Source organism: Corvus cornix, chromosome 2 (assembly GCF_000738735.6).
Source record: "Corvus cornix cornix isolate S_Up_H32 chromosome 2, ASM73873v5, whole genome shotgun sequence".
NCBI lineage: Eukaryota > Metazoa > Chordata > Aves > Passeriformes > Corvidae > Corvus > Corvus cornix.
Window position 1 is genome coordinate 58,389,287 of NC_046333.1, and position 22,020 is coordinate 58,411,306.

The 22,020-nt window shown below is 41.0% G+C and overlaps 2 protein-coding genes across 3 annotated transcripts in view; both read right to left on the minus strand.

Moving 5' to 3' along the window:
- NMT2 (N-myristoyltransferase 2) overlaps window positions 1-2,819 on the minus strand; it is a 35,369-nt gene extending 32,550 nt beyond the window's left edge. Inside the window, exon 1 of one of the 2 annotated variants that reach the window (XM_039548760.1) lies at window positions 2,613-2,819. In XM_039548760.1, coding sequence (XP_039404694.1) covers window positions 2,613-2,722 — 110 coding nt within the window. In that variant the 5' untranslated portion in view covers window positions 2,723-2,819. The remainder of the gene's footprint in view (window positions 1-2,612) is intronic. The other variant, XM_039548761.1, reaches the window with a different exon arrangement.
- Window positions 2,820-12,147: 9,328 nt separating this feature from the next.
- Window positions 12,148-22,020, minus strand: part of FAM171A1 (family with sequence similarity 171 member A1) — an 89,314-nt gene continuing 79,441 nt past the window's right edge. Inside the window, exons 6-8 of the mRNA XM_039548759.1 lie at window positions 19,491-19,607; window positions 16,874-16,988; window positions 12,148-16,251 (exon numbers count right to left, since the gene is read on the minus strand). Of these exons, the coding sequence (XP_039404693.1) occupies window positions 14,547-16,251; window positions 16,874-16,988; window positions 19,491-19,607 (1,937 nt within the window). The 3' untranslated portion in view covers window positions 12,148-14,546. The remainder of the gene's footprint in view (window positions 16,252-16,873; window positions 16,989-19,490; window positions 19,608-22,020) is intronic.

A 22,020-nucleotide genomic window follows, 5' to 3' on the forward strand; every position in this document is an offset into this window, starting at 1 on the left:
TATATATATATGTATATATATAAAATACATGTTTTTGTGTGGGCAGTATTCTAAGGACCTATTTTCAAATGTCAAGAAACATCTTGAAAGTAACTTAATTTACATGGCACTCCAATAGAGACTGACACACAATATTCTGTCTCCTTCTAAAAAAGTGCAGGTTAAAATAGCATGAGATTAAATACTGATCTGCAGCAATAGAGACCATGCAGTATTTAGCAAGACAGTTGACAAAGTCACAGTCTCAAGTAGTTGGACTGCTCAGAAATTGCTTAAGTATATAAAACCTAATCTAAAAGCTCAAAGCAAACTTTAAAGCTACCTCAAGAATTAATATACAATGACAGGGAGAAAATGGGGAATAATTAATTAGGCTCCTATTTCTACGGGTTAATCTCCCAGATCAAGAGTAGATCTTGCATGCTCTACTGTGAGATTTTTCCTTTCATTTGCTGGAATTTGTTTGAATATTTCAGCCTGCAGACAAAGAGCAGCAAACAAGATTTTTCAAAGATTACAGGAAAATAAAGTAATTCGAAAGTCAGTATTAGACTTCATGCAGCAGATACTAACACTTAAGAAGCTTTTTCGGCTGGAATGATCTACCACTAATTTAACTAAACTTCGTATTACTTGAAAGCATTCACTTTCTTATTCAAAGATGAATAAAGCAGCTTTTTTGGAAATACTCATTAAAATACATTTGGGATATTCAACAAAAACAAGTTTTGGGGAGAAGACCATACAGGCTACAGCTGGTGTCCCTCAGAGCGCAGCGAGACCCGTGCTGGCGCAGAGCACCAAGCTGTGATTCAGAACACACCAAAGTGCAATTCTTTGTTCCCTGGCCGCTCCTTACATACACTCGGCTCGCTGTCACAGCAGCCCGAGCACAGCCACACGCAGTGCTACGCTGCAGAGGGCAGCTACAGCCCGGGCACGCACACAAACAAACAGGAGAGGAAAGTGAAGTAGGATTCAATCCAAATGAATTCTGGACAGGCATCACCTAGCTATCAAACAATCCCAACTAGGATGCCAGGTCGTTCCTATGAAGAACAATAAATAAGTCTCTACTCTCAGCGCTTTACTTTCACATATTTGGGAATCACCAGCTGTGACATATTTACTGAAACAAATGTAACAAAAGCCCCAAGATAATAAAACGATATTTTATCCCTTTTAATATCCCAGATTTATATTACTCTAATTATTTCTGATGCAATTATTTTAGTGTGCATGCCATTAACTCAATGACAGAGCATCAAGCTTCAAAGTTTTCCCCTTTCCTGCCTTCTAGACAAGTCAGCCCTCCAAAGTCTCTCAGATTTCTCTTGCCACATTTATGATTCAACCAAATCCTAGGGGCAGGAGACAACAAACAGTGTACATCCTCAAACATCAAGCACCTACAGAAAAGGCTCTCAAGCAGATCAATCACAAATTCACGAAGAAGATATTTGTGTAGCACTGTATAGATTAACCTAGTTCTATTTTAGGTTACTCCAGCCACTCCTAGCTGCGACAACAAAGCGCCTTCTCTGCAATCACGTTTCTTACCCCCCAAAAAAAGGGAAAAAAAAAGTGATTTTAAATGAAGCAGACTTCTGAAACACATCCCTCCCACTCCCCTGGCCCAAAAGCCCGCAGACTAAGCCAGACCCTTGGCACCTCGTGCCCAGACGGAGCCACACCGCAGCCAGCCCAGCACCGGTCGGGTGCCAGGGGCCGCAGCTACGCTGGCTGCCGCTCCCATCAGCTCCCCAGGCAACTGGAGACACCGCCTGATCCTCAGCGTGGGAAGATCTGAGACGCGAGATTAGCGGAGAAGGAACTACAACCAGACAACAGCGTCTGCCCCGGCTAATGCCGCGGTGAAACACGCGCTCTCCTCTCCGCAGCGTGTGGATCTGGAGGTACCATCTCTTTGCGGACAATGGGTGACGGTGAGCAGGAGTGTCTGCAGGACAGGCAGACACCGATGATGCCCGGACCGGACCCCGGCCGGGAGGGAGCGGGCGGTGGGTGTGGATGTGGATGTACGCGGGGCTGCCCGGTCAGCTGGAACCACCCGAAACCACCGGGGGGACAGGGGGGCACCTCCCCGCTACGGGGGGCTTCCTGACGGCCAAAAATACCCAGAAACACCTCCAAGCCCTCAAAGCGCCAACAACAAGGCAGGATTTACCCTCGCTTTTTCGGCACGATTTCAAGGCCGATGTCCGGCGGGGAAGTGCCAGCCCCGCCGCCCCCTCACCTCGGGCCGGGGCCCGGCCTCCCGCCTCTCCCCTCACGGGCAGAAGGGCGCGGGGCTCCGGGCCGGGCGGCAGGGCCGTCCCACGGCCGCACGCTGCAGCGGAAGGCGGCCCGGGCTGGGGCCGCTCGGCCGCGGGCGGCCCGGCGCAGGCGCCGCGGATGAGCCGAGCCGGGCCCGGCCGGGCCGCGCAGGCCACTCGCCAGCGGGCAGGAGCGCCCGCCACACCAGCCCCGCCGAGGGACCGCGCCGGGCATCAGGGGAGCCCGGCCCGGGCACCTCCAGCCCGGCCTCTGCCGCGGCGGAGGACACGGAGCTGCCTTCCCGAGCCGTGCCCGTTCCCCCAGCGCGCCCCTACCCCTTGGCGTGCTCGGTCTCCTCCTCATTGTCGCCGTCTATGCCGCAGGTGTCCTGGTCATCCAGCTCCAGGCTCTGCTGGCTGGCCGCGGACTCGCTGTCCTCCGCCATCACGGGGGAAGGAGGGAGGGGAGGGGCGGGGGAGCCTGTGAAAGAACCGGGGCGCACGGGCAGACGCGGTCCGGAGCAGCTCCCTCTAGCTGCGGTCCTTCCCCGCGCTAAAGCCTGGGGACGAGGAGGCGGCGGCCGCCGGGGCTGCCCGGCCGCTCCCGCCACCCTGTGGGGACCGGGGCGGGGCCGTGCGGGGAGCGCTGCGCGCCCTGTCCTGCCCGGCCCTTCCCTGCCCTGCCCAGCCCCGCGCACTCGGGCGGTGCCGCCGCTGGGTCTGGCTCTGCACTGGCCCCTTCATGCCGACATCCACACCGCTTCCCCCCCGGCCTTCCATGGGACCCGGGATCCCCTCCGTGGGTGCTGCCCCCGCAGCCGCGGGAGCCCGAGCGCAGCCTCGGCGTGTCTGTCCCGCGGAGCCCTTTGGGCCGGGCCTGCAGCTGCCGGGCCTCGGCAGCATCGACGCGCGTTCTGCCGCTCCCCGTGTTTCCTTCTCACACCATAAACACTCGGACGCCAAAGTTATTTTCATACGTCTCCTTAGAGCTTTAGTAGTGACTCTAGGTTTGCTGCTAGATGTAGACAACATACCCAGTTGCTTATGGCAACAAATTGGAAGAAAGGAAGAGAGAAATGCAAATAAATTACTTCAGATGTAGCTCTGCCTTGCTGCTCCCACTACTGTTAGCCACCAAAGAACAGAGCAGTGTCTAGGGGACCCACCACACCACCATAAATCCCAGCTTTCTGCATCTTTCCCCATTCTACTTCTCCTTCCAGGTTCTGTCTTTCCCCCGTTTTCCATAACAGAGGCAGTCATGGGTCTGTCATGGCCACACAAAATTAACCTGTGTCTAACAATTCAGAGATGCTTTGGGCCACCTCAAATGTATGTATGACTAGAGGCCCAGATCCACAAATGGACTTTGCCATTGCTGTGTTTAACTTTTTCCCAGTTGACTCCCAGGGGAAACTCCAGGACTTAAAATGAAGCTCTATGAACAAAATTTGCTGCTGGTGGAAGCTGCTGAGGCCACCAGGGCAATTCCAGCATGGTGGCTGGTGGGCACTCACAGCACTTGCTGTTTTCCCAAAGCCTTTGGTATTTCTACAAGCTCCATGCTAGAAAACCTGGAGTTGAATGATAATGATTTGTACCTAGGAAAACAAATAAAGAGCAACGTGTGTTAAGTATTTGAACTGTCAGGATTTCCAGGGTCATATCAAGCTTTCTGGATGAGAATCAGAATTTCTGAGTGCTTGGTTTGGCAGCACTGCCAACCACCACATTAAAACATAAGAATAGGGTGCATCAGTTGTAATTTCTCCTTATGTCCACTGCACCCTTGAAAGTAATTTAATGTGAGGAAGCTATTGCTTCTGCCGTATTTGATTTAAGGCGTTGATCTGGATTACTTTATTCCATTTTTGATTTAAGGTGGTGTCATATTATGCTCTAGCATATATTGCAGGTGACATGTCAAGTAAAAGATCTCACTGGCCAAGTAGAAGAAAGCTAAATGTCCTTCCAACTGTCAAACTCTGAACCTCTCTCTACTGAGCACCAGCCTGGGGCTGCTCTGTGTCCCACTGCATTTGGTCCTTTAACAGCTTGAGTTGCCACAGGAACTTGTGATTCAAATGCATGAAATGGAGTCTGTAATTTACACTTGGCCAAGTATGACCTCTCAGGGTCAAGCTGTCACTGTAGTTCAGAGGAAAAATGTTTCTATCATGTCATTACAGTTTGAAATTACCTTTAGGAGTAAACCTTCATTCAGTTGTAATGCGAGGGAGAGAAAGAAAATCTCAAAACAAAGGCATAATACCCAATAGTTCTCAGTAAGAAAAAGCAATTGTAAACAGTTGTCTCACAGCCTGGGGAGAAGTTAATCCAGTGATTACGAATGATTTTTTTCCCCTCATAATAATGTGTAAGAGAAAGTGAAGAACAGTATGTCAATGACTAAACAGCTGTATTGAATCACTGTGTTGAAGAAGCTGTAGATATCACCATCTTCTGTCCTTTGCCACAATCTTCCTCACTTCATTGAGACAGAGTACAGGAAGCCTGGATCCTGACTCTTCTTGCATTTCATATTGTCAATTAAAGAGGCAATATGAATCTCTCTCAGCAAGTTAGCCTGTTAGGCATTCTCCCTGGAAGGGGGAGTGTAGCTGCAGAATGGCTGCTATTCTGTACGTCATAGCATATGTGAAGAATAACCTTACACATAGTGCAGTCGATATCCTGAGATTATTATCCAGGTTCGACTGTTGCAAGGCCAAATGACAGCATTGGATTGTGCTTTGCATTTCATGAAAATGCAATTTCTGCTAATGCCACAAGTAGAGAAGTTCACCAGAAGTGAGAGTTACACACCTGTCCAGCACTGTGGATTTCTGAGGTTTGCATTTCTGAAATTACGAGACATATTCCCAGAGCATTTAAATTCACTTTGCATACACTGCTCAGCAGTTACACTACTTGATAGATGCTGGTTATCACATGTATAGTTGTCTTCCAAAAATAGAGCAGCAAGGTGAAAAAATGTACCTCTGAATTTCAGGACTGCACATGCTCAACCACAGAGAGTTATTGGAGTATGTAACGTTATGACAGGAAGCAGCAAGGATGGCATCTGCTGTGCCCAAAGAGGCTCCCTGCGGGCATCTGTACTTCCAAGATCTCTGTTGTTGCATATGGGTATGTCCAGGAACTCCCCAAAATGCTGCATGCCAGTACTGCAGACACAATGCTTAGACTCACACCAGTCTAAGCAGACCATCAAAAATTATCAGAAATGTTTAATTTTAAACTTAACCAGGTAAAGATCTTGTGTTTGTGAAGGTGTGAACTTACTGTTTTTAATTGATAAAAAAGCCCTCTTCCTAGATTTACAGGGAAGATAAAAGCAAAAGCCTTTTATTTTATGAAGATTGAAAAGAAGAAAGCACAGTCATTTTGCACAAAGGCTAAAAAATTATTAACAAAGGAAAATAGTCTTCCTTTGGAGGAGATACACTTTACTTAATACTAAATGGCATATCATGAAATCAATTAAAATAATTCCAGCATGTCATGAATTATTCATCAGTTGGTTATTTTCATAGGTGTCCTTAGAGCTTCAGTAGGGACTCTAGGTTTGCTGCTAGATGTAGACAACATACCCAGTTGCTTATGGCAACAAATTGGAAGAAAGGAAGAGAGAAATGCAAATAAATTACTTCAGATGTAGCTCTGCCTTGCTGCTCCCGCTACTGTTAGCCACCAAAGAACAGAGCAGTGTCTAGGGGACCCACCACACCACCATAAATCCCAGCTTTCTGCATCTTTCCCCATTCTACTTCTCCTTCCAGGTTCTGTCTTTCCCCCGTTTTCCATAACAGAGGCAGTCGTGGGTCTGTCATGGCCACACAAAATTAACCTGTGTCTAACAATTCAGAGATGCTTTGGGCCACCTCAAATGTATGTATGACTAGAGGCCCAGATCCACAAATGGACTTTGCCATTGCTGTGTTTAACTTTTTCCCAGTTGACTCCCAGAGGAAACTCCAGGACTCAAAAGGAAACCCTACAAACACTCAAATACCTTAGGCATCTTGGTGGCCAACATGAGTTCACAGGAACCCCATGTTACTGAGGGAGGAGTTGTTTAAGCTTGGCAGAAAGAAATACTGGGCATTGGGAAGCCTAAATTCCCGGGACTGTACAGGGACTTGTCAGATCTCACCTGCTGGATGAACCAACAGGGGAGACTGTGCAGTATGTGGGCAGGGTTGTACCATGCTTCTCCTTGCTCTTCTGCAACTGAATAAAGCCCGCCAGGCACAGATACTGTTTCCCTCAAGCAGCCAGGCATAATCCAGACTTGTTTACCTGCCTAGCAACACATATTAATTGCATCCCAGTGAGCTGGTGATATATAATCCCACATTCAGGCTATTGGCATAATCTGATTAGTCTATGTGTTTTGAGTATTAAACACTTCGTAACAGAAATATCTGAAATTTTCATGGAGTCACAGGACTGCTCCTACCTTTACACACCACACTAAAATATTCATGGCATTTTAAATGGATTTGGATTGCAAGTAACAACTTAGTGTAAACATTTTTAATCTTGTAAATTTGAAGCAAAACTGGTCCAATTTGAAAACTAGCTAATATTTCAGTGTTGCCCCCATTTTTCTAATTACCATTAAAAAAAGTTATTGAGCAAATATATGTAGACTTTGGTTCATACAAGTGTCTACTAGTACTACCTCACATTGTTTTTTTTCTAATTGGCTAATCTTTATGGTGAAAACTTAAATACTATCTTCCTCAATTCTGAATGAGAGGCAGGGGTAAAAGAGTAAGACTGAAAATAAACAGAACAAATGCACCAGAACACTTCTCCATAGTTGTTACAGTTAACAGCATAGGTAGAAATGGTTAGGGAAGGATACGATATGTTGCACACGTGTATCCATGTGAGATCACACCTCTGGTCTTTATGGCTTGTCTCACCCACCCTACCTCTTTTTAGCCCCCCCTGCATACCATGCTTAGGGAGCTGCAGCCTCGCCTATTCCCACAGCCCACTTGCTGATGGCCTGTATTGGCTGCAGTGGTAAAACTGGCGGCAAGCACTCTCAAAGCATCCCATTCTTCCTGCTGCACTCTCATTCAACTCTTTTTCATTCAATTTTCAAATGCAGCTATACCTTACCTCCTGTATTTTACACCTTACCTTTGCACAGAACCATCTACTTCTCCATGCTGCTGCCTGCATTGGCAAGGGCCGTGGGCTATACAGCACTGAAGAGGGTTAGACATTTACATGTATAGTGAAAACATCAGAGTATTAAAAAATGTGTATGATAAATACAAACCTTTGTGCTTAAAGGGGTAAGTGATAAGGGTAGAAAGACTTTCACCCTTTATGTTAGCTATTATTGCTAGGAGAGATTTCAGTTTTCTGAAGCATCTGTTTTTGATGATTGTTGGAAGCAGGATACAAGACTTACATCAAACACAGGTTCAAGCTGGTTCCAGCACTGCTCAGTTCCTTGGGTCTCTAACCCCAAAAGGTAAAAAATATATTTAATAATCAGGACTGAGAATTAAATAATTATTACAAATATATACATATTTTGAATTTTTATGTCTATTTTTATTCAAAGACCCTTCTCAAACTATGTATGTGAACAAGAATTAGTGGTGACACATTTTTTGACAAAGATGGTGTTGACACAGGTGCTGTGGGAGCTCTGACCAATACTCAGCAATTACTTCTGCCCATCCAATCTCCAAATCAATCCAATTTACCCGTCAGCTCTGCAATCAGTTCTCCCACTAGCCTTTTACATTTTCCCTTATCAATGTGCCTGCTGTTTCCTTCTCCTTGCAGGGAGGCTGCAGGTACAGCCAAGATGCTTTATTTCCCTTATTCTGATGAAAGGAGTGATAGATACATGAATTATTCTTTACCTCTTGACGGTTCCAGTAGTTTTTCTAAAATGCAAGTTTTTAGAGTTTTCTTTTTGTCTGTTTCAGGTAGTTCTTTACTTCCAAACAAAAAAAGAACTCTTTCCTGTGACAGATGTGCCTTCTGGGTGGTTAGAAACAGATTAAGAGCATGGTTCAGGATGCACACCTATGGCATGGAGAATTACATTGAATTAAGAAGTGTCTCATAGACAGTGTCTTCCCTATGAAGACAATGGAAAATCAGACTCATTATTACAACTCTTCAATTTCTATGCAGATTTTTTTTTTAGATTTTACCCTTCAGAATTTTACAATTTTGTGCAAAAGAAAAGCCTCTGTCAAGTGTGCACCAACTGTGGAGTAACTTACTTAAAATATAGATACTAGACAAGCTTTAATCACAAAATTTATACATCAGGTCTAGGCTAGAAGGCAAGTGTGAATAAATCTCGTGGAAGTTGGAGGTGCAGCAGAAACTCAGCATCAAGCATGGTTTTGACCCTGCAATGTCAGACCACAAGGACAATTAAGTTAATTAATACAAACCTGTATGGGCTCTCATGCCGGTTCTTCCAGTCAGTCTGGGCAAGCGACCTTCACTATTGCTTGATGTTGAAATGCTGAAACTAGTATTTAAGCCAGCTTTTATATTAAATGCATTTATATACATACATGTGACTGTGTATCCATGCACGTGTGTATGTTCATACACACACACACACACACATTTATGTAAGTATACTTTCAAGGATTTCAAGGAATGAAAGACCAATCCAGCTGTCAAGACAAATACATTTGTCACTGGGGAACCTGGTTATCATGTTTTGATGCTCTCATTTTTATTGTTATTTAATGCAGGATTGCAAGGTGTTAAATACAAGTTAGAGCAAATGGCATAGATACAAAGAAAGCTTGCCCTCCCCAATATCTAACAGTAGCTTTACTGAAAAGTCTAGTATTAGGATGTCACATTGTATGTTCCATCGATGTGTGGCCTCACAGCACGGCACAAAAGTGAAGGCGGAATCAGGGAGTTGGGTTTATAGAAGGGGCAGTCCTTGAAGAGAGGGGAGAGAGAAGCCAAGCTTTTTAAACTTCCTACAACCACTAAATCACCAAAACCCTTTAAAAAACAGTGCTTGTAGCAGGACCCACTTTAAGTAAGTTCTTTCAGCTTTGATGCTCAACCTCTCTTGCAGCAGGACCAGCTATTCCTTTGAAAGAGGGATTTCTCATCTCACAGCATTATTTCAAGCACCATTTCCTACCTTTATAATAAAACTGGCAGAAGCATTCCTTAGTTGGGTTTATTGAGGAGTCTGTATTTCTAGTCATGTGAACACAAAGTCCTTCTCTACAGAATTACAAAAATAACCTGTAAACAAGTATTTGTACCCCCCTGTTGTCATCACATTTTCCTTCCCTGTGGCTATAAGTTTCTAAGGCAGAGTAGCTATTTAATGATCAAACACGCTAACTGGCACTGTTCATTCCTAGAAGAAAAGCACATCAATAAAATAAATACTTCAGTTAAGTGATAATAGACCAGGTGCCACAGTTTGCAAAATAATAACCTGTGGATACCAGAGGATTACAGCTGAAAAGAACTAGATACCCTGTTACTACTGACAATAGAAGACAGTACCTGGTCTCAATTTAACAGCTGGAATTACATGAATAAGTGTAATAGAAAATTCTCCTCTATTCTGAAAATTGGACTCGACAGCTGCCTAGTTGTTTACCTGAAGCTCCAATTCCAATTGTTTTACAGCACTGAAATGAAAATAGCAGGTATGATGAAAAGATAGTGTGTGTACGTATCTATCATGGCATATAATATAGCATAATATTATATATATTATGAATCATATATGTGTGTGTGTATATATATGTGTGTGTGTATCTATATATATACACAGACATAATAATAGTAAGGTTAGCATTATGAGTAAGATTAGTGCTGAACCTGCCAGTTTATCTGTCTGTAAGCAGAGGAACAGGAAAAGAAGAATTGAGTTGCTCCTATTTTTCTCAACTTTGGAAACAATAAGTAGTTAAAATTGTTTTTACCTTACTTTAATCTAAACCCAAAGTGCCATTCACAAGGCAGAATACAGAGCCATCAGTGATGATGCATTTTGATTTGAATGGAGATGTCGTAAGCTGAATACTCCCCCAGCAAAGAGACTCGGCTGACAGGGATCTCTGCACTTGGACAGACAGCAGGCCCAGGAAACAACTGATGATCCTGTGCCAGCTGCCTGCTGGTGTTATTGAAGTTGTTAACTGGGCTTATATTGAAATTATAAACTCTGCTTCACACACAGTACGTCTGGAGAAGCAGTTCACCACCAGGTGGCAGATACCACAACTTGAATTTCAAATGCTAAAGAGCCCAAACGGCAGCACTGATTCAGAGAAACCCTACCTGTCGCTCACTGCTCCTTTGACCAAGTAAGGATGTACTGCATGGACCCTACCACACTCCAAGTTACAGACTATTGATAGTTGATTACTGTGTTATAATACATTTTAATTCCCAGATGAATTCTTGTTGGCTATGAAAAAAAAGCCTTTTTGGTTCACTACGGACCTTCCTAGAGTAAGAGTAAATATCTAATCCAACACTTGCTCATTTATACCTGTACTGTTCTATAGGCTAAATCCTACATAGGACATTGGATTTCTTATCCATTTCAAACATACTGGTTTAGAATAGTGAAATAAAATTGGTCCCCATGAGTATTCATGGACAGAATGAAGAGCAGAAAAATGAAAATGCCAGGTTATTTCAAGAGTGCTTAATTACTACTATAATAAATATACTTATTATATTTATATATTATATATATTTATTATATAAAATATTATATATATTTTATATATATATATATATATATAATATTTATTATACTATAATAAAGCTACTCAGCCCTCCCAGTAACAAAGAAAAGTATCATGAGCAATTTCCAAATGCTGGGCCTTCCTTTGTAAACTGTTCATCTTAGATCACTACCACAATTTTGTATAATTTATGTAACATGTTAGATTGCAAATGCTCTGAGGCAGTAACCAGTTTTTGTCCCTGTATTTGCAGAGGGTTTAGTATGCTGGTACCCTGACAAAGCACTTAATCAAATAATAAAAGGTCATTATCACATTAAGTCAAGGTACTTTACAGATAGTTTAATAAGCTTTGAGAAGCAAGTATTTGAGCAGGAACAAAGTGGGAGCTGAGGGACAACCATGAAGTGAATGGACTCTTAATGAGTGTGTTAACTCCCAACAGTACTAACATTTCAGAAAGTCTGTGATATAAATGGACCTGAACTTTGAAGATTTGTTTCTAGTATTTTTCAAAGACAAACATATTTTCATTATTTTTGTAAGCTTTGTCATTACAAACTTTTTCAGTTTTTCCCTACTAAGATCTGCCATCATAAAACAAGAAAACAATTAATTTTCTAGGTTATCTTCTACATGGACTTGGAGCTGCTGATGCCAAGACCTATTCAAGTTATACTTTGTTCTCTTGTGTTTTATAAGCTTTACTGGTACTTGCTTCACTGTGCAACTGCAATATACAAGCAAGAAAATTTCTTTGTATTTTACTGACGTATCTTCCTCAGTAAGTTTTTGAAAATTAAAACATGGAACTTACCACTGGACTTTTAGATTAGGCACAGCGCACTCTAATCTCAGCCTGTTACCTGATCTGTGTTAACTCTGTTCCAGTTTCATTTAGCATATGGCCCAGGTGTGTTGGATATAGAGAAATACATTTCATAAACTATGTATTTTGCAAAATTAAATTATCATATCAATTAAAAAATGCTATTTTAAAGAAGATTTGCAACATACCCACATTGTGTTTGTTCAAGTATATTTGCTGTATTAGGACCACAAATCATCAAATCATAAAAAGAAGTGTTTTGAACATAAAACCAACACAATTAAAGAAACAAACCACTGCAATTTAATAGCAACAATCTCACTTTACAAGATAGTAATGATGGAAACTTTGCAAAGGAATGTGAAAAAAGAATGTAATTAAAAATGACAGATTTAAGACAACAGAAACTTGAAATTAAATAGCACAATAATTCTAGTATGCGGAAGTTTTATTCAGAATGTTTACTTATGCAGCATTCTGATTAATAAGTGACACTGTATCACCAGCACTTACTGACATCTGATAAATACTATTCCTTTAAAGTAGCATTTTTCTGTTCAGTGACCTTGCACAAACTGACAATAAGTAATCCAGAGCCCAAAACCAGTTCACAGGTGGTCAGTACAAAATTCCTAAACAGAACAGGAAAGGACCTGGCACATACACAATGAGTAAAACATAATTTACTGCTAATATGGTGATCTCAATATTCAATGCACTCCACAGTATTTTAGATTCCTTTTACAACATATATCACTTTCAAACATGAATCAAAGCAAAAGGTGATCTGGCTTCATGGATGGAAAGGAGCATTGACCTGGGAACTAGGGAACTGGGATTCAGTTCCTGGCTAGAGATCAGGTTCCCAGGTAAGACAAATGGTAAGATGGAAATTACAAGACTCGCTTCCTATGAAAGCCTTGAAATTTACTGAAAATAAAGCAATGAATGTGAGTTGGGGCTTGTTATTAAAAATTAAATAGGAACTGTATAGCATTTATATCACTTTGGAGATGACTTAATTGTTAACTTTAGTAAGTGTGACTGCTGCTAATTTGCAAAAAAATAATGGAATGAAACACGATAAACGGAATGTCTACGAGGGATTCCACAAGAGTGGAAGTCACGTACTTCCTGTTCTTTGAACCCAATTCATGAAAAAGTGAGAAGAGTGCAGTAAGTGTGAGTATCCACAGAAATCCTAGGAAGAAAACTGGCCCACGGGAAGTGTGACTCCACAGGGAATTTTGGTGATACCAGGATTTCATTTCCAAAGTCTTCAGTGATACTTAAGCAAATCATTATGTATTTATCAAGATACAGAGGATGATTTTCTGAAAAGGGGTCTAAATTTCAGTATTGACTTAAGTTCATGAGAACTGCAAAAGAAAGTAAGTCACATGCGCATAAATATGCACAGGAAAAGTGAAACCAAAGTATTTTTCTTTTTAAATAACATTAAATAATGTGATACCCACTAACAGAGGAAAAAATCCACAAAGATACTTTTTGCAGTTTATTTTCAATTATAATTTTTGGATAACCAAGCAGCTCTGTATGGAAAAAGCACAGAAGAGTAATTCTGGCACTTTTGGACAGTACATTTATTTTCCCCCCAAATTTTTCTAGACACATTCAGTCCACTTGCTCGGTCAATAGTCCATTTTATATGAGCATGATTAGCTCATGTAATTCCAGAGGAAACTAACAATATATACAGTCAATGAAACTATCTTCTTGTCTACTCTGGGCCCTTTAAAATGTCTTCTAAGTCTATCCTGGCTAAACAGAATCCACAATATACATGATAGCTACAGAATACACTGTATTGAAATGAGAAATGCTCAGCACAAAATGGGACTCTTGGCATGCAGCTCAAAATAAAAGGTAGAAGTTCAGAAGTTTATAAAATCTCAAATGGGGTCAATTAAAAGGACTTAGCAAAAGAAGGGACTGTTCATTGTTACTGTAAAAAAGGCACTTTGAGAAAATGGGACCAGAATTGGAGGAATCTTAGTTGACATAAAGTTCAGTTTGGTTTCATAAAAAGGCTTCAATGCTAAGGGATGCTACTCAAATTTCCTGCAGTTGTACATTAAAATAAATTGCTGAGTAGTTATATAATAAAGGACATAAAATGTTTACAACCAACTTGTAAAATTAAGAAAAGCATAGTATAAGCAAAATATTACTAAAAGCAGCAATGCATAGCCTTTCATTGAGATAATGCACAATTTTGGACACCATGTGTCAAACTCCTGCTTTTAAGATACTTTCAGTAGCATTATCAACATAAAATTGGCCTACAAAACAAAAGCTTTACCAGCTCCCATTCATAAGGAGATTGAGGTCATAAACCAACCAAAAACAATTTGTCAGTATTTTCAATATCCTGGATGACCAATATCAAGTATATGGAATAACAATCACACTCTTTGTTCAGCTATCTCACTGGAGGCAGCTGTTAAATCAGAGGAATGATTTTAATTCTTTTCTAACATTTACACAGTAATGCATTTAAGTTCTTTCAAATGTTGCTCACCACAATTTGTTTTTCTCTTTTCTCTCCACAACATAAAAAAAAAGAAGAAGAAAAAAAGAAAAAAAATATCAAGCACTTCCACAGAAAGGATATTTGGCAATTTTATACTCCACTGAAGGGTGGATTTTCACAATAGCTCACTTTAGATTGAAAGTCATTAGTGGTCTTTCCTCTCGTTTCTGCCAAGGACTCTTCTTATCTTCACCTTGGTCATCTTCCTCATCCTCCTCATCTTCATCATCGTCATCTTGAACAGATGTTCCATGTTCAGGACTAGTTAATGGCTCTGGTTTGGTATCCACAGTTCTGGTTTCCTCCTGCAGGCTGGGCAGCTGCACACCACTTCTCTTACTGGTGCCTTCTAGGAGGCATCGGAGAGCATTGTCCTCAGGGCTACAAACTGCTGTTCCACACTCGCTGCCACTTTGGTCCATATCATCCAAGTACACAAGCTGTGTGTAAGCCGTGCTATCCGAAACCTTCCGCTCTCTCTGCTGGTGCTCCTGCACTGGGGGGTGACTCTGTGGTGCAGACAGATGATCTCCTCTTCCCTTTCGGGCAGATTTCGGTTCATTCATGTCAACACCTGAGTCCAAACTGGCATCGTTACTCCCATTCCTACCAGCTCTTTGGAGATCAATGTATGAATGTCTAACATGAGCATTTGAGCGCCCATCGAGAGAAACAAACCATGCTCGAGGATGAGGCAATGGCTTTCCACCTCCTAATTCCATCAAAGCCTTTTCTGTAAGAAGCTGCACTTCGCTATTCATTTGAGCCAGGGATGCATCGTTAAGAGAGGCAGGAATGGAAATAGATTCAGACATGGAAGCATTTGGCTGACTCCACTCAGCTGCACCTGCATCTTGCAAATGTTGCTGAGATATTGCTTGGGATGCCAACTGCTGGGGCTGCAGCTGCTGGGCGGGGTGTGGAAAAAGCCGTGCGTGAGGGTTAGGAAGCTCAGCCTGAAGTCTTTCTATATCAATCTGCTGGTCAGCTGGGACAACCAGCGGCTGGCTAACAAAAGGGTGTTCTCCAGGCAGCTTCATGTAATGACCTGGGATGACCAGTGCAGGCAAAACCTTTCTGTAAACACTGTCATTGACTTGGTCAACAGAATTGCAACAGATTAGCTGACCTGGTCGAGGGAAAGATGTAGGTCTTTCAAGGTGATCAACTGAACGAGACATCATACAATCAGTAGGTCTGCAGTCCAGCAGCTCTTTTTCAGGGGCTGAAGGTGTGGGGTATATTTGTTCCTGAATATTGTATTTACTTCCAGTAGCAATATGGTTCATAGATACTTGAGTTTCTCTCTCTTGCTTTTCAAATAAAGGCTGAGAGAGCATAGCATTGTAACTTCTCCTATACTCATGTTTGATAGGGGACTCATAGCCTTCAGCTATTTCTGTAGACTTTCTTGTCTTTAGAGGAAAACTATCTGCTGATTTGTGGTAGTCTTTTCTTAGCGATCCACTGGGAGTCAGGTCATCCAAGGAAATTCTGCTCTTGTCTTTCTCCTTGTCAGAGAGCAGTTCCTCTCGGGAGCTAAACTCCTGGGAAGTACTGAAGGAGTGTTTGAGCATAGGTGTATGCATATCTGCTTCCCCAGTAGGTGATACCATCTCCATGTGGGCAGCACTGATTAATTCCTTTGCCCCTGAGTTTTCAGCATGTCCATTGCTAGCAACGGACAATCCACCTGGAAATTCCGACTCACGACGTGAAAATATTAAATTTATATGGGACATTGAGGTTGCTTGATCTTTCTTAGAAGTGTCCAGTGCTGTCGAAAGTTGCAGTTTCTTATGATGTTGACGTGGTCTTAGACATTTTCTTCTACAAAAGCCAGTAACAAAAGAAGTTATACATTTATGACTGTTGTACACAAAAATAAGAGAAGCAAGTGTGTCTTAACAGAAGTTTTTTAAGCAGTGATTAGTATTAGGGGAATTGAGCTTTTATTACATAATCTAAAAATTAAAAGCTTATCCCAGCAGCGAAGATAAAATTAAAGAATAACTAATGTCAATTGGGAAATATCTCAAGTACCAATTACAAATTGGAGTAAATGTCTGGTGAAGGCAAATATAAAATCACTCATTAGTAGGCACTTGCTGATAAAAGTTTAACATTCATTTTAATACAACACCAATAGAAAAATCATTTGCAAATGCATAACAGGTACAATGACAGAGATCTTGAACCTATGCCCATGTTTGATAGGAAGTTACATGGAGAATACAGGTACTCAAGTAGCATCTTACCAAAGGCAGGGATTTATATGTTTCATGTAACCAGGAACACAGGAAATTTGATCTCACTGTTTCTTTCAAGTGTTTGCTTCCCTTTTTTTTCCCCCCAAAGTAAAAATGTTTCAATACAAAATTTTTTAGTTTCATAAGCACAAAAAAGCTTGTATTTTCAACATGAACTAAGGAACCAGGATGGTGAATCTTACCTGCAGTAATACAAAAGCAGACACAGCAAGACTAGAAGTATGAGAGCCATCCCTCCTAAAATTGCCAAAAGAAACATTGTGTGATAGCTGGTAATGTCGTGTGTTACAACGGGACCTGGAAGGCCAGAAAAGAGAATTTAGACCTGTAATAACTTGCAAACAGGAACAACAGTCAAACAAGGAGAGGGACACCTTCTCTTATTATCAGGGCACTAAGCAACACTGCTGCTCATAGTCCTGGTGCCTACTGAGCAGACCATCTCTGGAGAAGGGAGCAACTTGTGGAGAAAGCATGTGCTGGTTTTCATGACTGCAAGTCCAACTAGCTCATTCTGTGGAAAAGCAGCTAGTTTCAATGGAAGCATGCATCAGTAAATGCTGCCTTCCAGGTCCTAATGCTGATGCTGTGTGCCAAAGCTCTCACCACTGGAGAAAATCCATCCCAGCATCTCCCAGCACTGTAATGCACGAAGCAACAGGGTGGGCAACAACTGCTCTTTAACATCTGTGGTGCTTCCCACCAAACAGTACAGACACTGCATTACAGAATTCGCTGGAAGATGTGTTGGTGCTCTGAAGTCTAGATCAAGCCAAACCAAGCAGATCTTCAGTAGCTTTAAGAAACAGGCCACTAGTGAAACAGAGCTGTAACTCCAGGTTTAAATAACGCTTAGTAAATGTTCTAACATACAAAGGAATGCACACATGTGGACAACATCTGTTCAGAATTATGCGTGAGTGACCCTGTTGGTTTGTAAAATCCTTATGATAATTTTGAAATAAAGACTCAAATTTTCATGTGCAGGCAAGGAGGTACAGCACCAGCTGGCAGACTAACATGCATGTACTGTGAAGGACAGCAAACTTGGTCAACTTAACGGTTCTAGGCCATAAGGTTTGCAAAACCTCATCTGTGGATCTTGAGTGGTCTGTAGAGCCACTGCTAGGAAAACAAAGCTCATTTTTGCCCATTTTTGAGATAAGAAATAAAATAGATTCAATTAGGAGATAAAATATGCAAAAATACATTAACTCATTAAAAGTAACATAGATTATATTGCATTTGGGAAATCTAAATATTTATACATTCTGTCCCACCACTACCTTTACATAATTGATTGTTACTGTTGCTTCAGGACATTAAGCAAAAAGAAGACAAGATAAATCACTTGCATTTTTCATGAAAATGTTCCTATTGCAAAAAAGTTTTAGGAACTCAGATCTAGCCCTAGAGAGAAGGAAAAGTAAAATACAAGTAGAAACTCTGCCATACAAGTTAAATCACAAGGACAAATAATCCTTCTCCTGTTAAGAGTTACAGGCCTTGTAACCTCAGAGTTACAATAACAATTTCCTGACTAGTGTAACTTCCTTGCAATTGGGGACAGAGCTGTACTGGGAAATGTTTGGCTCAGAGCAGTTGCTTTTTCTTCAAGTACAATTATTTTGTAAGATTCCATTAAATTTAATATGATAGCTTATTCAGATCTGCACCTGCCTCTGAAGTCTGTCCTGCTGAGATATCTAAAGTCTGTTCAGCTGAATATCCCAGCTTTTAATATCTATCATTTAATAGAACCTCAAATAAAAAGCTCGCATATTAGGAAACAACTTCATGATATGTGTAAGTAGACTTTAAAACCTCTCCTCATGTAAGGGTTTGGTTTTTTGGTTATATATAGTTTATTGAGCTTGCACAGCCAAGGCAAACATGTTTTCATTTCTACTGGATTAAGTTTTCAGCTGGAAAACCTAATAAAGAAAATCTGTAAGGAGTTCTGAGTTGGTTTTTTTTTTGATTGATTGATTGATTGGCTCTTTTATACACAGAGGTATCTCAGATAACTGGTGCCTGAAGAACTAACACCAAGAAATCTGAAGCAGCCACAGGCAGAAAAAAAGGAAGCAGAAGTTGCAGCATTAATAATCTCCAAAGACACAGAAGCACATGCAATTAATGCCTAGTTCAAAGCCATTTTCTACAGTTATGCCAAGAGGTTTGCGGATGGCAACCAGTCACCTCTGTACCAATGCCACTCTAATAAACCACCTTCTAAGGGGAAACTTCTAAGCTAAGTTATTCTCAGTGTAAATTAATCAGTCACTAAGATGCAAAGCATAACTCAGGGCAAAATGTGCATCTTCAGTGCAAAAGGAAAAAAGTGTCCACCCATCCATCCATCCATCCATCCAACCAATAGTAATAGCTAACCCAGGATAATGCTGATTTTAGATGAATCTGTATCTCTGTTAGTTTCTGTACAGAAACTTCACAGCACCTGTTTTTCTACTGGCTGGAACACCAACACATTGATGCTATGACTCCTGTCATTTTCTAGCAATAGCTCTACCAGGCAGTGGTGACATAAATGCATCAAAGCAGAACAATTAAAAAAGTTCCCCATTGAAATGATACAGGTATTTTGAGCACCAAGGTTGCCCCACACAATCCCGAAAAGATTTTAGCCCTTTACTTTCAGATTTCTGTTTTCTAATAATCCATTATTGATCAAGCTGTGGCATCTCAGATGAGCTCATTCTGAAAAATATACACATTATATATGAATAAATAATTACCCAATGCTGCAAATATCAATAAAATCCAGTTCTATCTTACCTGGGATAGTAGGTGACATAGCTGCTACCCAGTAGCCCAGCTGAGGTGCAATATAAGTCCAAGTCAACTGACTTCCTTCTTGTTGTACAATGCCCAAACTACTCTTCAGCCATGTCCCTGTAAATGTAAAAGTTGTAGGAAGATGTTACAGATATTCACACATTCCTCTGCAAACAAGAGGAAAATCAAGCAGTAATAAAGCCTATCAATGTGCGGTAGGGATTGTTGCTGTCAAGTGGGAAGTTGTGCCTTCTGGTCACTGGCATTTGAGAGCTCCCACAAGCAGTCATCCCCATGGCTTTGTAAGAAGCAAAAAAATCCCAAACATAAAACCTTTGAGATTAAATAAAACTAGTAAATCTTCAAAACCTGTTGAAAGAAAACATTTATCATCATATTAGATTCCCCTATTTTGAAGAAAGATATTCCTGAAGCTGATTATACATAGACAGCCTACTTTAAAAATGTAGTTCAAGAGATTACATCTCTCAGTCCACACATCAGTTCTATACACCACCTTTCTACCAGCCCTGGCTGTCAACTTCTAGAAGACAGAGGAAAATGTTTCCTCAAAATAGTTTTCCTATACAGAAAGCAAGCTTATGAATGTTGCTGCCCATGACTAGAATTACATTGCACCATCACTTTTTATTAACTTGGTTAATCATTCAGAATCTGTATAATACCCACAGGAATACTGTTTGGTAACAGATGATGAGTTTTTTAAAACATGTTTCTCAAAAGAAACAAAATTGATTTTTTTTAGAATTATGAAATGATTATTTCAAAATAAGTAAGACTAACAATTTTAAAGCAATGTGTTTAAGTTCACGTAACTCTTGAGTAGTCCAGATTGACAATCTGCACTAGCTGAGAGCTGCTCTACTTCCTGAATATTAATTTTATTCCAAGAGGTGGCTCATGAGAACCTTTACAACTGAACCAGCTGAATGCCTTTTAGTAATTCATTAAGACCTCTGATTCTAGGGCTGTAGGAGAAAAAATCACCTTAGTTTCTGATGTAACAAATGCCCAGAATGGCTTGCAGACTGTTCCTGTATTCATCCTCTTTGAACGAAACACAGAATTGCTAGCCTCAACACGGAGAGCAATCACTGAGAGGCCACCCTGGTGCCATAATAGAGGACATGGACTCCTTAAGGAGGTTCTTCACATATTTTGGTGGCCACTACCAGGATGCTGATCTGTGTACAGAGAAGGGATAAACCCCTCTGCAGTTTTGTAGTGCAGCTCTCTATTTCTGGGCAGAAGGGGGAAGAATGCTGTATTTCCCCTACTCAGCTTCAAATGCTCACTTGAAAGGCAAGCTGCATCATGTACTTGTGATTCCCCTTCCTTTAAGTAAGTCTCCTGCTTGTAATTCCCAAAATGGTGCTTTTCATCAGATGTCACTCAGGACTAAGCAAGAGCATTTTGGATGACAGTCATCTGAACATTCAGCAGTGAGTACAGAACACACAGAAGAGGTGCTGGGGCTGGATTTGTTGTTTTTATAATACATCCAAGATCCTGACGATTTCTTCTGTGTTCCTTAGATTATCCATCTGTGCAAACCCTCTACACATAAGAATGGCTTTTCTGAGTATTTATTTCCTCCCTACTACTGATTTTTCCTATGTAAGACCACTGTCTTAGGTAAATAATAAACCCATCTGAATACAGTGAAAGGTTTAGAAGAATACATGGTTGAGAGGATTTCTAGATTGAGGTGAGTACTACTGCCAGATGTCCACTGTATTTGCAACCAAACGGAATTTGTGGGCAACAGGGAAAAGGAATTGCTGATGTAATTATCAGTTTTCCAAGTATCGTTTCAAGTCTGTAGATGATAGCAATAATCTGTTATTTCATAAAGAAAGTCACACAAATGATTTTGATTTACGGTACTAAAAGGACCAAAATCTGTGTACACAGATTTGCATATGTGGCATCCATAACTGTTGCAGCAGAACACCTTGATGTAGCCACTCATTTGCCCCTCTTAGGGAACCATTTTCAGGAAAAATAGAATGGAATTGTCCACAGTTATGTGTGAAGTTTCTGGAAAAACTAGGAAACGTAGATTTCTTTTTCTCTACTAATATGGCCACTAACCCTTCAGATTGTCTATCCATGCACTTTCAGGGAAGATGTCATACTAATAGCCCTGAAGGTGAAAAATAGTCCTTAGGGTCACAAAATGTTTTTATCTTGTCTCTAAAATGCCATTTGGTAAAAAATTCTGTAACCTTGAACCTTGTAATTTTTCTTTTTCTGCAAGATTTGGATGGTGAGAATATGCACCAACTATTCAAATACACAACAATGTCAATAACAAAGTAAAACTTTAACAGAGATATAAAGTACTGATTAAAAAAAAAAAGGAAGGACCTGGGTGACGAATACATCATGTTTCACATACTCTTCTTACCATCTCTAAGCCCTTTAAATTCACACACAAGCAGAATGCAGACGTATGAAATTTGTAGCAAAGTTCACTATCTTCGGTGTCTATGTCTGTAGCTGCCTC